Genomic DNA, 17,170 nt, shown 5'->3' with positions numbered 1-17,170 from the left:
CTTGTAAGTGGTAAGTCTAGCCACATGTCGCCGGAGCTACGGCGCTCAATCAGCGACAACCATTGCGCAGTAGCCGCTTGCATTTCAAAGGCCGCGCGGCTTTGTGGCCGCACTTCCGCGTTCGTTTAGAGCATCGTCTGCCATTTCACATTACATAATTTACGTTTCTTGTTGAGGCGGCTGCATATTCTAACCCTCTAGGCAGGAAATGAGGCTGGTGCGTTATGCAGAGACATTAGTGAAGGCTGGCAAACATTGTCATCATTTCGTTAAAAAAGCTTTATCGGTTGAATGAAAGAACCAAAAAGTTGATATTTTTTTTAGTTTCAAGGTAAGGAGATATTTTCACAGGATATCCCTCTTGGCGAAAAGAATAGGATGTCAAGTATCAGCTTCGCGTGGTGATGGGGCCGAGAAGGGAATCAAGACGAAGACGACGATCGCAGTGCGCCCGGAACAAACCGTATCTCTGTGTCTCCGCTGCAGTGCCTAGTAGCTCTGTAAATAGTGCAAATACCGCTATTATAATCTCCTCTACTTCGTGTCATTCCTTCATGCCGGTAAATGAGATCATAGTAACTGTATTTACGCTATTGACAGAGCTTCTAGGTACTGCAGCGGAGACAGCTGCTGACCGAAATAGTTACTTCTTCCCCGATTGAAACACTTTTAAACGAAAAGAAGCTATCTCTCTATTTTCTGAACAACAACAGAAAAAAACATAACTTCTATTGTAATCTCTGCCAACATTCTTTCGCCAGCTCGCCAATGGAAAACGAACTCCTTCAATGTCTTTCAACGAAGGTTTACTGCTCGCTGCCAGCACGTATAAATTTGCAGGACTTTCTTCGGCTGCACCGTTAGCGCTTGTTTTGGCTTTCTGTGCAGACGAGGTCTGTGCAACAATCTGCATGTTTTGGCGTGGAAATTTCTTTCTATTTGCCGGTGGTTCGGATAGGTAAGGAAGCAGGTTTGGAAATATTTTGTGCGTAACTTCTCCAAAGGCCGGATGTGCTGTGGAGCAGTGCGGTTGCTCGAATCGGTGAACATCGACGGACGTAAGGTAGCAGTCAAGTGGTTCCCCGCTCACGCAGGGAACGATGTGTCAGAATCGGCTGCCAACCACAACGAGACGGCAAATTCAGTGGCGCGAGAATTAGCAGGCCGCGCGGCTGTAATGGATTCGTCTGTAGAGTGGTGGACGGAGACAAAGGATAGGTACGATACCTTTCAGGGTATCACAAAGTATTACAGGAACAACAGGAGGGTGCTGGCACCGCCTCATCCCGAGTTGACTAGAGAACAAGGGTCTACGTTCAGGCAGCTACAGACAAATTCATTAATGACCCCGGTCATTATGAAACATATCCAACCAGAACTCTACACGGACGACAAGTGTGTGTTGTGCACTAACTCCAGGGCAACAGCCGCCCATTTATTATGGGATTGTGAAGTGCGACCACACGAAGCTTCAACCAGGACCGACCTTCCGCCGTGGTTACAAGACGCCATACGCAGTTACGACAAGGACATTCAGCTCTCAGCCGTCCAGCAGGTCCTAACGGCTCTCGAACGGCAGCACCGGAGAGAAAGCTGCGGGCCGACGCCCTCCCTTCGGGGACAAGGGTGTCCACCCCCGCAGTGAGTAACGAAAGTGTTGCTTAGTAGAATGCCACCAGGATCGACGAGTGGCTACGTCCGGGCGTAGTGGAGACACTACGCCTGTTGCCGGCGATCATTAAAGTCTCTTTCACTTCACTTCACTTCGGGACGGCTCCTTCGACGAGGCTCCACTTTCCTCACTCAGTTTCTACTTTTTTACTGTTAATGAAGTGGGTGTAGCTCTTTGCTATGTCCTCAGGGTAAAAATTCACGCCACACGCGCGATTTGGCTGAGAGGTTTCGGTCGAGACACGCAGTGGCACGGTACCATATATCTACACGAAGGCCGAAGTAACTTGAAGTGCGAGAAAAGCGCCTTGCCTTTGAGTTTGGTTTCCCCTGTAACAACCCGTGCAACCGGGAACACAACAGGCCGGCATAGTGCTCGCCTAACCATCTACAACCGGAGTGCGCACGCACGCACGCGCACGCACGAGCGGAGACGGTAGCCGCACAACGGCAGGTGCATCCCTCAGAACGTGCTGACCTCAGCCACCCGGTGCTCCGCGCGGGAGCCGGGTGCGACTGCAGCGCCATGAATGCGGCATGGTGCGGTGGCGCCGGGAAACACTTCGAAGTTTTACAACTGACCTTGGTTCTATAAACGTTGGTCCCCTCAACGTTATGCGCGCTATAAAACGCGGTCCCTTCGCCGCTCCGCCCATGCGTCGCATCTACACAGGGGTTCCCGCGAGGGGAGGTGGGAGCGGCAGGGCGTGTACACGTGATAACGGCGTGGTGGGTGCGTGGAAAGTTCGCGCGCTCAGTGTACGGAAGTGTGCGCATGCGCGTCTCTCCCCCGTACTCCTCTCCCTCGAACGCGGGCGGTGTGTATATAAGCGGCGGAGCGCGCGTTCGGAATTCAGTCAAGGGCGTCTTTGCTTGGCTTTCGCGTGACGTGACGCTTTGCTTGACTCGACTATAGATGCGACGCATTTACTCGAGTTCCCCCCGTGGGAAGATGCGGGCGGATTTTTTTTTGTTGTTCTATCATATTTTATATTCTTTCTACTCGGCTTTTATGTGCACACTTCAAATTCCTTGTGCATAACAGAGCTGCGCCAGAGGTGGAGTATTGTCATAGTAACAGTTATGCCGCCATTTATTACTCCAGAGAGATAGAGAGAGAGAGAGAGAGAAGAGAGAGCTCTTTATTAGATGAAAGCAGAGAGGTTTGCTGGCATGTTCCCGCCTGCATGCTACTCTGCGGGGATAGGGAGAAGGGAGTAAAGGCCCTAAAAGAAGTAGGGCAGAATAAAGGGGGGAAAAGAAGAGATCAAAAGAAAGAGTGAACACGAAGCTTTGCGTGGTGACTTAAAAGTCCACACGATCTCACACGTAAAGTTCTAAATTGTCTCTGCGAGGGCGATTCCGTGTACATCGTCAAACAAACCAACCAACACTTTTCTCTGGGACGATGGAGAGAGCCAGGGTCCATCGTGTATATGCATTCCCAGTAGTGTTAGCGCTTGCGGGTGCTTCTGAGCGTGTGCTTGCTTCCGTTTGGAGTAGTCAGCCAAGTTTGCTGCGTGGCCTCTGTTTCATTAATAAAGGTTTTATTCCACTCAATCGTTAACTTTATGCGTGCTGGTAAAATATTAAAAACAGCTGTCCAAGCCACGGACCCAAGTATTTAACGAGCCTTGAAAAGAAAAGAAAAAGTAGAACGTGGCTCGTTGCGCAATGCCATCCAAAGACAAAGACAAAGACAAAGCAGTGGGCGATGCATAACTATATTTATTTCAGCTGAAGTGCTTCCAGCCGCTTTAAATTATCTTTAGACAGTGCCCTGTAGTTGCGGAAGAACATTTTTGCGAACCACTGATGACTGGCCGACCCCTAGGTATGGTTGAGTGCCCTGTTATTTCTTTTTTACTGCTTTTTTACTGTTTTTACTGTATTTTTTTTACTGTTTTTCGGTATCGAAATTCGCACCCCCCCCCCCCCCCCAAAAAAAAAAGAATCATTTCTCCCAAAACATCATTATCATCAGCATCACCATAATCGCGGAGCCATAACTCGCGTCGTCATGGCCAATGAGTAAATTCATGTCATTACCTTCAGCCATGATTCACCTCACTTATCCTTCTGCGACGTAACAATACAAATTATTTTTTTTATTGCCACTTTCAACATGTGATACAGAAACTTCGAAAAAAAAACATTTTTGGTCCCATAGCCTGGCTGGCTAGTGTCGAGACCAATGGTAAGACATACCACATAACTCAACAAACGGTATACGAACAGTGGCAAACGGAACAGGTACAAATGCGTATACTGAACTACACAATGCATTTTGGCGACAAAGAAAAGCACCTAGACTACTTATCAAACTACGCTTCATGGCCGCAGAAAAGTTATGTGCTGCTTTCACATCTGTCTGTATAGCATTCCAAATAAGAGCACCATAAAATTATACTATCCGCCGACCGTATACATTCTTAGCAACCGGTAAATTAAAGCAATTCTTCGTCGCAGCTCTTGTACTGAGCGCCGGTAACTTCACATCGCCATGTTTTAATATTCTGTGTATTATATCCGCAACGCTTATTACGTGAAAAGAATGCAGCGGAACTGCGCGCGTGTGTTGGAACAGCGGGTTTACAGTCCTATTTGAAAATGTAATAATTCTTATTGCCCTCTTTGTAAGCGGCTGAGAGGTTTCAAATATGTCTTGTATGTGCTGCCCCAAGATCTTATGCAGTAGCTTAGGTGCATATATGCACAAATGCGAAATATAGGGTACGCAAGGTGGCTGCGTCGAAACACTCACGAGCATTTAGTAACGTGTGGCAGCCATACGCCACCTTCGAGCACGTGTTATCTATATGAGATTTCCAGTTCATATCTGAGTCAAACATGACAGCTAAATATTTAAACGTGGTTACTCTCTGCAACAGCGTAGACTCTAACTGTGAATCGAAGCTACCAAAATCGGGCTGCATCTTCCTGGAGTAAAAAAACCATATATTTACTTTTATCTGTATAAATATTTAGGTGGTTTCGTTTGGTTAATAACAATAAATTAAATCTCTGAAGCTCCTCGTTTATTTAGGATTCGATCTGATTTAGGCTGTCTCCAACAAAAATTAGTGCCGTGTCGTCTGCATACATTAGGGCTTCCGATTACAGCAACACAGAGGGAAGGTCATTGACATAGACTAAAAAAAGACGAGGTCCAAAAACAGAGCCCTGCGGTACTCCTGACACCACTGACTCAGTAGAGGACACAAAACCATCTGTCACTACTCGTTGCTGTCGGTCGGAAAGGTAGCATTTGAGAAGCTGATGAATTCTGCCTCTAAAGCCATAATCGTGAAGCTCAGTTAACATCATGTTGTGGTTGACTGAATCGAAGGCCTCCCTTATGTCTAAGAAAATTACGACGGCTAGCTTGTTATTGTTTAGGGCCTTATTAACTTGTTAGGTCAATACTAGAACTTCAGAAGACGTGGATCTGTGTGACCCGAAACCATGCTGGTTTCAGAAAAATGTTTGGAAGCGAGTGATGTAATTCGCGCTGAGAGTATCTTTTCAAATATTGCATTAATTAACACAGATATTGGTCTGTAGCTCGAGTGACTGGAACGGTCACTGTCTTTGTATACAGGGACGACTTTGTCCGACTTTGTTCATTTGGGTACATACCACAGTCTTGCCAGTGGCAGAATATATGAAACAGGCGGACTGCCAAAACGTCAACATTATTTTTATCAATTTAACTGTAATAGTGCCAAGCCCGGCCGCTTTACTACCATCTAAATTCCTCACCACTGATAAGAGGTGTGGAAGAACTTATATTTCAAACATGCCAAAGCTATCGGAGACTGGTCCAGAAGGGTGCGTATGACCCGAAGTGTCAGGAAACTGGGCAGCCAAATACCAGCCGACGTCTGCAAAATAGTTGTTTAAATTATTCACCGTGTCCTGTTCTATGACATCAGGTAACCGCGTTTATTGTAATCTAAACCAACTGCATCCTTAAAGATCTCCCAGAATCTTTTGGTGTTGCCTTCAGCTTCTTCGGCGAACTTAGTGAAGTATTCTTTTTCCCGCTTTCTAGTCACGAAAACTTATTTATTCCTATAAAAGCTCAAATTGTTTAGGTAATATTCATTATTCCTATGGTGCTTCCATTTGTGGAACCACCGGTCCTTTTGTTTCAGTATCTTCAAAAAAGCGGATGTCACCCAAGGGCAGAGTGGGTTTATATATTATTATTGGTTGTAATGATGCTTTATAAGGCAGCATTTTTAAGAGAGCGTATGAAATTCACATCGTCATCATACATAGCGCAGAAATCGATTGGACTTACCTGCTGAACATTTCAGGGGCTCGACTTGTCCAGGCGCTTAGCCAGGATTTTTTCTGGGGGGAAGGGGGGGGGGGGTGTCTAAGGTTGTTCTCAACCCCCCTCCCCTCCGTCCTCCAAAGAGAAAAAAATAAAAAAAGTTTAAAATTAAAAATCCATAGCCGAAAAGGTTAAACAAGACAAGTGTCAACTTGTGCAGGCATTAATACTCAGTAAACGTACACGTATGGCGCTCCATACGTTTAACTCCGACCCCAAGAACACTCGAAGTTAGATGGTCTCATCCGTCAAGATTACAAGACAGCCCTAGGACTACTGGATTTCGCCCCCATAGGCCGCTTCAAACTTGGCCTACGTAATTCACTCTCCGAACTGACAGAACCTAAAAGAACCAGCCAACTCTCTCTTGCCTTACCCTCACCCCTACAGGCCGCACAGAATTTAGGCCGTCCTATATCCAGGTCCCCATGAAGCATTACAGCCAATACCACCTCATATACGGACGAACAGCAAGCCTTTCCGCCCCCGCACAGGGAACTATCCAGGGCGGAGGCAGTCAGGTTTCGACAACTACAGACGGAAACCGTGCTGACACCGGCGCTGGCGCGCCACATGTGCCCGGACCTGTTCGAGGACGCTACGTGTAGTGTGTGCAAACGCGAGACAGCGACGCTATCCCATCTCATGTGGGGGTGTGAAAGTGAAGTGCGCGACGGGGGGGACAATGTGCAGTGCTCGAGAAACACGTACCCACCGGATGTGCGCGAGTGTGTGTGTTCGACGGACATCAACCACCAAAGAAGGGTCATCCAGCGGCTCGAAGCGGCCTTAGCCAAGCAAAGGCGAAAGAGTGACCCAAACACGACCGACCCCAGACAGGGGAGGAAGTGGACGGGGAGCTCAAGTAGCCCGAGCAAGGCGGGCACGAAGCCTCGAGGTCTACACCCGGACTTATAGAAATCTATAAGTTAGACTAGGGAGCGGCTACGAGCCCTGCGCGGTCGAGCCGGCTCCTAACACGCAGGATGTGTTCAATAAAGTCTTTTCTCTCTCTCGCGCGCGTTTGCTACCTGCACCGGAAGCACTTATTGGCCAATGACACCCGCTATGCCGACATCGCTTACTCACCTTTCCATACAAGTCTAGAGGTCACCGACATCAACCGCACCACCTACACTGCAGGCATATACCGCCACCTATCTCCATCTACACCGGAAGCTACGGCCCTCGCACCGCACACATAAATTAATCTCCGGCTATCTCACGATTATCACCGACTCAAAGCAAGTCTGTCCAAGATACCTCCTAGAAAGAACTCCCCCACTTGCCCTCAAGCTTCTACAAGCCAGCGTGTAGGAGCTACCTCCAAGGCCGCATCTCCTGCATCGCCATGAAGATCCTCGGCCAGAACCCTCCGAAGAAAAGGGTGTCGATTGTCTGGACACCAGCTCACGCTTCCCTCTGCGGTAATGTCTTTGCTCATGAGACTGCTCGAGGTCTAACCAGCCGAGCGCCGCGAGAAAGTTGGCTAGAGACAGCGATCCCTGTAACTTCATACCAGGAGGTGACCCAATTCTACAGGCTCACCAGGCTTATGCTACCCGCTGGCCACCCCTCCCTCAGCAAGGCAGAGGAGCGCTCCTGGCGTCTCCTCCAAACCAACACGTTCCCCCACCCGACCAAACTCCACTTATTCTGGCCAACAATATATTACTCACAGTGCCAATTCTGCAACGCGCCCTGCACCTTGCATCACATGGTGTGGGAGTGCCAGCTTAACCCCTCACTTTCCCCGATATCTAATCCCTCGATTGAGCAGTGGGAGGAAGTGCTGGCCTGGCCAGCTCTAGCCTCGAAGAGCAGCTTCGGCTGATCCACCGGGCTGAGGCGCTGGACGCTCCAACGGCCCCGGTCCTGAACTGAGGAAACCGCCCGCTTGACTCCTCTCATTAAATCAAGTTTATTCTCTCTCTCTCTAACATCCCTTCCTAACATCGTCATCGTCTCCCTCAACGGAAACGAAGCAGCTCGCGCTGTGGACCGCGAGCTCCACTTCCGGAGAGGCCGGACTACTACGCCACCACGCCCACGACAGACACGCTAGCTACACCGATTGCCACCCATCGATTCGGATATATCTTGTCGCTCTACTGACACACGTACCCGCCGAGAATACCTTCCTCCATACCCTACACTCACCAACGATGAATCCCGCATATGGCGGCGTCTTTAATCTATCTCAGCCGCTTCACCTACAACGGCCCAGACTGTCACGCTCCAGTGGCTCCAGCCGCTACCCTCCCCCGCCCCCCCTAACTTGTATTCTTCTGCCCACGCCCCCATCCCCCCTCCATCTACTCCCGAGCAGTGGGAATGCGCGCTGACTAGCTTGCATCTGCAGGACAAACAAAACCTCATCCGGCGCGGGCCAACCGAGCAGTGAAAGCACGTGGCTACCTGGGCTAAGGCAGTCACCCGCCTGCCCCAAATTAAAAAAAAAAAAAAAAAAAACGTTCATTCCTTCTTCTTCATAGTAATTTTAGGCAGAATATTTTGTTTTGCACAATGACCCCGACGTGCGTGTGGCACTGCCATCGTTTCAATGACTGAACGCTGAACGGTACGTATTGTTGCTAAAAAGCACGTGACGGAAAGACTAAATCTACTGCATACATTGACTAGCAGATACTTGTACACCGCTAAATTACGCCGTCCGTTTGCGTTATTTTTTACGGTTCATGCCTAGTTTATGAGCATTTTTACCTTTTCTTGCAGACGCCACCGGCGCTTCATAAGTGCGCGTGGCAAGTGGGTTCCGCCAGCGGCGCGCTGGATAGGCATACTTACCTGGTGCTGGGTTGTTCGGTGGTCCTGATGGCCGGCGCCCCAAGTGGAGGCCGGCCATTGCACTGCGGTCGGCTGAAGCTTGCCACTTCCCCAAACTGGGGTAGATGGAGCATGCAATTTTTGGTAGTGGGGCTAGGCGTTCGCGCCAGCCCCTTCCCATTGAAAACCCAAAATCAGAATTGAGAACTGCAACTAGTATTCTGGTACGAAGCAGAAAAGACTGCGTCCGTATTAGCATGCGCTGCCGCTGAGTCTGACGGTGCCAAGCACGTCGTTAGGCTTCGCATTACCGCAACCCCGTACTAACACTCTTCCTCATAGTAGAGTGAACTAGAATAGTCACAGTAACGGAGACAGAAGGAAAAGGCCCAAAGGAAAGCGAATCGTAGAGAAGGGAGATGAATAAAATAGGAAGACTAAAAAACGATATTAAAAGCGAAGAACAAGAAAAGCAGCACGTTCGAAGGATCCGTTTTTAAATGCAGAGCATTTCAGTAACTCCCGATGTCACCCGCGTTGACGTCCGTAGTCCGCACCGCACCTTCTACTATATTAAAAAAAAAAACTACCCGGCGCCCGGTTTCGATCCCTCGACCCTGCGGGCGGAACGCAATGTACATGGTGCTCTACCCACTGCGCCACAAGCAGTTGCCACAAGTGCAACAACATTAACGTAACGCAAACTACTTAACGTCGTGCGCCCGCGGAAATGCTCTGCATTTGATCGTGCCCCTCGCGAGGGGGATGTTTCACTGCGTCTTCTCTCGGACGCGGGACCCGTGGCGCCATCTGGCGGAGGCGCGGCACAACTCGTAGCACTTTCTTTGAAAAAGCGCCTCGAAAGCGCGGCAAATATGAAATAGGGATGACGCGCTTTTTCTGTAGATGCGTGCATTGGGAGATGCAGGGCAGCTTTGTAAAGTGTGTTAAGGACAGATTGAACACTTCGCAATTGTGTCTGGGCTAATGTGCAATATGGGAGACAGTACAAGGTTTTGTTGAGGGCGAAGTCAGAATAAATGAGTACGCAATTAGTTCGTCGCTGAAAATACCGCCTCTCGTAAGTACGTACAAGTGCCTCATTGACACTTTTGTGATTAGGACAGTACTTCTTGAGTTATATAATTATTTACGAATAATTAATCAAGTCTCATTAACGAAAAAAATTACTGTCCGCTTCTCCACAGTACTGCAAACATTATGCATTAGGTTTTCTTCGAGTAACGCCATTGCTCTTTTTTTTTTTTCACAGACGACATACCAGGCATAATAATAACAGGCAGCACAGCGCCAGCAGGATATTTTTTTGGGGGGGAGGGAGGGGAGTGGAGCCAGGTAGAGCTACGTCACTGGCCCTGTCGTCGTAGCTCAGTCGCTAGACCCAAGTAGAGCCCCACGGCGTTCCGTCATAGCGGCTGTCGTCGCGCCGTAACCTTTCTCTATGGCGTAACCCAGAGGCTTCGAAAGACAAGCGGTTTATAGTCATAAGACTGGAACTTTAGGCATGAAAAATCAAGGTTTTAGGCGCCTATAGTAGGCACTGTGAAGTGCCATTTAGGCATATATAGGCGCCAAATACCCTCGTTTAGGCATAATTAGTATGTAATTAGTATTTACTTAAGCAGCATATTTTGGGACAAATTTTTTACTTGCAGTAAAAACACCGACCAAATCGTGTGCTGTGGGAAAGTAATCTTATTTTCTTCGTGAAAATAGACCACACAGGAGTTGGTATTTTAAAATTTACGTTAAAGTCACGGTGATTCGACACCAAAAGAAAGACCTGAAAGCCATGAGGAACCACACAAATCTCAATGATTTGCTGCTTGAAGTTGTACCTCCTTTCAGTCGTTCCTTGGAGACTTTTCTTTTGAGCGACGGAGGTAGCTTACTCTTCATTATTTGGGAGTGCTTGCCTAGCGCTCCCCAACCCCACCCATATTCGGCGCCGGATTTCTCTCTCGTGGTTGCGGTCAGCAATAACCATCTGTCCAAGGTAGTTATATTCTTTTACTTCGTGTTTTGTTTCCTAGGCTGAAGAAGTTGTTCTTGGCATGCTCATTTCTCATTACTTTAGATTTATTCATATTTATTTTTGGCCCCACAACCGTGCTATCTGATTGTAGTTCCTCAAGCATCGTTTGCGTGAGTTCTGCAGTCTCACTCAGCAATACTATGGCTTATCCTTTTTTCTGTGTTTCCCCACCCAAGCTTTCTAAATATCCTCTCCTGACATTCTGTGAATAGTTTTGGCAAGATGGTATCGTCCCGTCTTACTCCCTTTTGGATTAAGAATTTATCGCTTTGCTTGTGGAGGTTCATCCCGCTCCTTCATTCCTTGAATAAGTTTTCGAGAAGTCTTATGTAGGTGTCCTCTATTCCCTGGTCTTTTAGTGCTTCTAGAACGGCTGTGGTGAGTACGGATTCAGACGTTTTCTCATAGTCTATAAATGCCATGTAAGTGGGTTCAGTGTACTTTGCAGAGTTTTTTATCACTTGATTGAAGACATGAATGTGATCCATGGTTGGGTACCCTTTCCTAAACCCAGCCTGCTCTCTGGGTTGTTGGGAATCCAGGCTGTCACCTACTGTACTTACCCGATTCTAACGCGCACTTTTTTTCCGGAAAGATAGGTCGAAAAATCGCATGTGCATTAGAATCAGATACGAAACCGAAACTGCCGAAACAGCGGGAATTTTATCCCACCCATCGCCATCGCCATCTCAAGATGGCGCCAAAACTTTTAGCAACGATTTTTCGGACGCAGGCTTTTCTATCGGCGTTCATACAAATCGTCGAATCGTTCCACTTGCGCGCTTGATAACAGCAATGGCAGCAGCGGCTCTCATGCGTTCAAAACGAGCGGCCGGCTGAAGCGTGCGCCTCTGGAGAAGCTCGCGGGATGGGCGTGCGAAGCATGCCACGGGCCACGATCCCATCGACCATGGTTGAACGTTCGTTCAGAAGTGTGGCATCGCGAATGCGCTTGATGGCACCGAGGACGAGAGTTGTGGTCAGTGGAGAGCGACGAGGAGTGAGATGAGTGAGATTACTTCGGGAAATAAATCGCCCGTTTTTTTCGCATTCGTTTTTTTTGCTCACAAAGTTCCGTGCAAGCTTTTTCGTTTTTTTTTTTTTGCCAGAAAAATGGGTGCACGTTAGAATCGGGTAATTACGGTACATGGCTAACTATAAGTTTGGTAAACAGCTTGTAAACAACCGAGAGTAGGCTGACGGGCCTGTAATTCTACTAAAGGACCTTGGGATCTTCCTTTTTTATGAATGAGAATAACGTTAGCATTTCTCCAGGCTATCGGCACTTTTTGAGTGTTCAAGCATACCGAAAACAGTAACTCCTCCGTCCTTCAAAGGATCTACGGTTACGCTGTCGTCACCTGCCGCTTTTCCTATTTCCATGCCTTTGAGAGCCTTTCCAACTTCCCCTTCAGTTACTAGTGGGACACTGCATATTGAGCTTGTATATTCTCAGCAGTTTACTCTGATATACCGTCGCTGGCATACAGCCTGGTGTAGAATCGTCCCGCTACCTTTATTATCTCGTCGAAGTTGTGCGTAATGCTACCCTGCTGGTCGAGTGCATACATCCTGCCGTTCTCTGATGGCTACCCCTCTCTTAGTTGCTTTCAAGCTTCCCCCTATTTGCAGCGTTTCCTCGATCACTGCCATGTTATATGCATCAATGTCTTTCGTTTTATTTATGTTCGCCCCAAACTGCTGACGTCAGAGCTCCCGTGGCGTAGCCAAGGCGTTGGCTACAGTTGGCGAGCACCGCTCTGCCTTGTGCAGCATGCCAGTTTTGGGACCAACACCATGCCGCCAGGGCGCGTGCAACAAAAGCAGCGATGTCATGGGCTCCCTCCTGTCACAGCGGCCGCCTTGGCATTTGTTTGGCGAGAACCAAAATTAACACTAATAAATGAGGGTGTAATCACCTGGGTGTAAATAATCACCTACACTGCGGTTGACCATCTAGTGTGCCATTGTACGATTTCTGGGCAGGTACGCACCCACATCCACGAAAGAAGAAGAAGAAGAAGAAGAATACGTAAGGCAAAGGTTTTGCAAGTAATCTTAAGTCCAGCTCAGTGACAGGAGGCACCCGCTTGAGTCTTGCGTGTAGCACGCCACTCAGCCTGTGAAAAATGGCATCAAAACTGTAGCAACCAGAGAGGAAAGCAGGGCCCCAAAAAACCAGTACGAGCGTGTGCCAAAAGTACAAACCAGACGACGTGAATGAATGGGGACATGTATGTTTCTTGGAGAAGAGAAAGTGCGTGCCATCTTGACACACCACTTTCGCATTTCTACTTTTCTCAAGCTATCGCAGCAGCACAATCGGTCCTTATCATCTTTAAGGAGGCTCTAGAGTCGCACCCAGAGGGGCACAGGGCATCGCACTTGCCAAGATCAACAGCATAAACGATGTGAACGAAGAATAATCAAGTGCTGCTCTTCGTGCCCGAGTGCACCCACTTGCATTTACCCTAATGAAATTACTTTACTCGCATCGCACTTGGGCGCACTTCACAAACAGGCCATTCGGCACAGCATGCGCAGCAACAGTTGCGCCTTGGTACTGAACTTTCTTCACTGCGTTATGAAACTCAGGAAAAACTGTTATGCTATCTCAACAACCTATTGCACACGTAGAATTGGTAAATATGTACCAATTTACTGTGCAGATTGATGCTTTTTTTATGTAAATATTCCCTGCCCACCTGCTTGGTCTTCAGACTGCAGTATGTCTTAAATAAATAAATAAAATAAAAATTCACCTTGTGAAAGCTAACCGCGGAAAAGTGATGCCAAAAAGCCAGCAGGGGTTCACTAAGACCTACTCGCGTAATACGATATATACTTTGAGTATTATCTGCTCCACTGCATGCAAGAGCAGTACTCACTCATACGGTGCAACACACGGAAATTCAACATGTCAATCTTTATTGCATAACGTTCCTTGCAAACGCCTACAACCTGAGGCCAAACAACGCATACATACGGGTAACCTTCCATACGTCAACCTAGAAGTGCGTGAAGAAATAAATGCACAACTATGCACAGTATTAACAAATGATCCCAATTAATGATAACTAATTCTACTACGATCACAGTGTTCGCGTGAAAAAACAAACAGTGCGCACACAGTTCTTTCTATGCAGAAGGCTCTTGACTAGCCCGCTTGATGCTGTCATGACAACGTACAAACAGGTGAAGCAAACACGAGCAAATATCAATGAATCGCTCAAACAAAAACCACCCCTTTTTTTTTAAGGGGGGGGGGGGGTGAAAGAAATGGGAAACAACGAAACAATTGTAGTAGGAATGCGCTGAAGTGAAAGCTTGGAAACTATTCAATGAATGGCTGAAGCTAATGCAAGAGAATATATCAACAAACCAGTTTGAGCTATGTCACGGCGCGATACAAACCACCACTTCGGAAAAAAAAAAAAAAAAAAGGGGGGGGGGGGGGGGTTGTAAACTATGGTAGTAATAGCGCACAAATGACGAAACAGCCTCCTGAGAAAGTATCAACGAATTGCTTCGCGCTATCTCACGACACCACCCAAGCCATCGCCTTTGAAAAGGACAGCTAAACGATGGTAGTAACCACGCAGCGTGGAGGCCGGGTCTAACAAGGCGGGAATCCGAGAGCCGGCCTGCCCTGACTCTGGCTCGGCTCGGCCCTGGCCTGCTCCTGCTGAGCCTTGGCCTGGTCGTAGAGCTGGAGCAGCTTGCGCTCCCCCTCCATGTGGCTGGTGGTGCGCAGGTGTTGGAGCAGGTCGTACGGACTGAGCGACATCACGTCACACACGGGGCAGCGCAGGGCCATGGTCTCGCTGGCGGTGCGGCAGCTGCGAGCAGAGAGAGACATCGATTGGTGCAAGTGGCCAGTGGGGTCGAGTGTGTAGACTGCAAGACGCTGCAATCAGACATTTGGGAAGGAGCCCGCACAGGAAAGGCAGGGACGCAAGTCAGAGAGAGCGTCCCTGGTTAGCCCAAGGTCAGGCATTTGTTAAATCTACCTGTGTATATCATGCATCTTCCCCGAGTTCCCGGGAAGGGGTCCTTCAGGGCCATACCCAGAGGGGGGGTTTGGGGGTTCGAGAAATCTTTTCCAGGCAGCACGTAAGCAATACTTACTGTTGCTTTCAGCAAAACTACCTCCTTCCCAAAATCCATAACCCCTCCCGAAAAAAAATTCTTGGCTACGGCCCTGGGGTCCTTCAAAGTTAACCTGTCCATGTTGCCAAGCGTCAGTCTGTCTTCCTTACCTCCCTCGTCTTAACATTTTCTGGTGTCATCCACTACACAAGCATAAAACGTTGGCCAAGAGCACAACCTATGAGAGTTGTCCTTAAGCCTAACTTGCTCACTGCCCACCCAACAGAGTCCCTCTCGTGTCAAACACCACTACCACCCCGATCGGCACCACACTGTTCACATCCACTGCAGGATGAAGTCCTCTCCCACCACCCTGCATCATCCAGATCCATCTTCTCCCTCAAATATGCTCGTCTCATCCCACCAGTGGGCATCCTCGACTTACGAGTACTGGATATAGTCTGCAGGGATTCCAAAGCAGGCCTTTCGACCGGAGGTCCCATAAAGCAAATCAAGCACCATATCATGTTCCGGTGGACAGTCCGTGGACAGTCCAGCACAGATAACTTACAATGCCCACCAAATGCTTCGTTTTACACACCCCTGAAGATACTGGAAACCGGGGCAGGACAGGATGGGCGAAAAATACCGACATGAGTGCTCTCCCGTCTTTTCGTTGTTTTCAGTATGCTCAGTGGTTCCTACCAACTAACCCAATACAATACTTTGGTAAAGGTCTACAGCCCATCCTTTGGTAGCCATCCAGGTACTTGGGTGGTCTGTTGCGTGGCTTTTTCTTTCCTTCCTCAACCTAGGGGTGGATGCCTTCTGCCCCATCCCGGCCAACATTCCCACCCCAACTGGGAAAAGAGCGAGTGCACGCACTTGCTGGCGATGGCGTGCAGCTCGCCCAGCTTGCGGTGGACGAGGCGCAGGTTGGCCACGGAGTGCTCGGCCAGCAGGATAGAGTCCACGGGCGCCAGCACCTCGTCCGGCACCACCAGGTCCGGCAAGCTGAACGGCTGCCGGAACTCCTCGGGCACCAGGTTCCACGCGTGCCGCTTCAGGAACAGCCGGGGCTCCACCGCAGGACGCTTCTTGCGCATCAGGCTGCCACCACGACAGACACGATACATTTCTACATGAGAGCTCGCAGACGACAACCCCTAACAATCTTGCAACAATTCAAGAACGACAAGAGGTGTCGCACCGCCCCCTCGGCAACCTGTCCGAAACCTTCTCAAGGAGGCCAACTGTGCCTCAGACTGCACTCTCTATCAATCAACCAGTTCTGGGGGAAAGTCCCCTAGGAGAGAAAGTTCCTAGTGCCCTAGGGAGAGAAAGTTCCTCCATGCTGAAGGCAAAAAAAAAACAGCGCGAAGAAACAACACGTAAGACGAGAAAAAGACATTATATTGCATGCGCGCAATAAAATTCATTCAGTTGTCAGTCAGCACCCGTGTTTGTCTTTTTCTCGTCTTATGTGTCGTTTATTTGCACTGTTTTTTTGCCTTGAGCATGGAGGAACTAGCCCGTCTTCACACTTTAGTACAGTTTGTTTCCTCCATGCGTTCTCAGTCGTGTTGCCTCGAGTGGGTGACCCACTGCATTGTCCTCTGGAGCTTACGAGCTGCTTAGAGAGAGTTCCCACCGGGAAACCTTTTGGACGCCATTAGCTGCCTTGTCGCGACTTCGTTCGCGACAAGGCAGCTAATGGCGCACGGCGAGCCCATGCTGTGATTCCCAGAAACCAGTACAAGTGCCCGGAACTCGGGCATGCCACCAAGCGGGTGCACCAAGCAGGTGCAGCCACCCCCACGTAAGTAAAGGGAAGACGAGGAGGGTGTCCAGGAGAAGGGTGCCACTCACTCGAGGAGGCACCGGCGTGCCTTGTCCTGGCAGTGAACCAGTCCCGGCCCCGCCCAGCTGACCACCGACATGCCCGGGTCCGAGTGCAGAACCGCGTTGATCATCATGCGCACCAGGTTCACCTGGGGGCGGGGGGAGATCAAGGTAAGGAACGGGTAGTCACCAACACTCCCCTCCCCCCGGGGTGCAAAGAGATTGGCTTACAGGCAAGCCCAGTGGGACACAACTATCATGAGAAAAAAAAATGACAGACCAGGGTCGCAGTTCTCAGTTTTGTCCATATTTCATGTCTGTTTCAAAGTGCCTGTTTCGAGCAGGCCCTCATAAGCTGATGATGGAATTGGCTGACGATGAAA

The 17,170-nt window shown here is 49.0% G+C and overlaps 2 protein-coding genes and 1 non-coding gene across 3 annotated transcripts in view; 1 reads left to right on the top strand and 2 right to left on the bottom strand.

The window, feature by feature from the left end:
* The window catches only part of LOC144149748 (uncharacterized), a 371,422-nt gene that overhangs the window by 113,493 nt on the left and 240,759 nt on the right, over positions 1-17,170 (bottom strand). The window lies entirely within an intron of this gene.
* LOC144150316 (U1 spliceosomal RNA) lies at positions 8,814-8,976 on the top strand. Its single transcript, XR_013318497.1, has one exon. It is a non-coding gene; the product is annotated as a U1 spliceosomal RNA (small nuclear RNA).
* LOC144149911 (ATP-dependent RNA helicase TDRD9-like) overlaps positions 13,764-17,170 on the bottom strand; it is a 79,199-nt gene continuing 75,792 nt past the window's right edge. The window contains exons 32-34 of the mRNA XM_077681643.1: positions 16,815-16,936; positions 15,831-16,055; positions 13,764-14,695 (exon numbers count right to left, since the gene is read on the bottom strand). Coding sequence (XP_077537769.1) covers positions 14,473-14,695; positions 15,831-16,055; positions 16,815-16,936 — 570 coding nt within the window. The 3' untranslated portion in view covers positions 13,764-14,472. The remainder of the gene's footprint in view (positions 14,696-15,830; positions 16,056-16,814; positions 16,937-17,170) is intronic.

Source organism: Haemaphysalis longicornis, unplaced genomic scaffold, assembly GCF_048455015.1.
Source record: "Haemaphysalis longicornis isolate Haplotype H1 unplaced genomic scaffold, Haemaphysalis longicornis Haplotype H1 scaffold_8, whole genome shotgun sequence".
NCBI classification, from domain to species: domain Eukaryota; kingdom Metazoa; phylum Arthropoda; class Arachnida; order Ixodida; family Ixodidae; genus Haemaphysalis; species Haemaphysalis longicornis.
The sequence above is the reverse complement of the archived record's forward strand: the minus strand, read 5'-3'. Positions and strand labels throughout refer to the sequence as shown.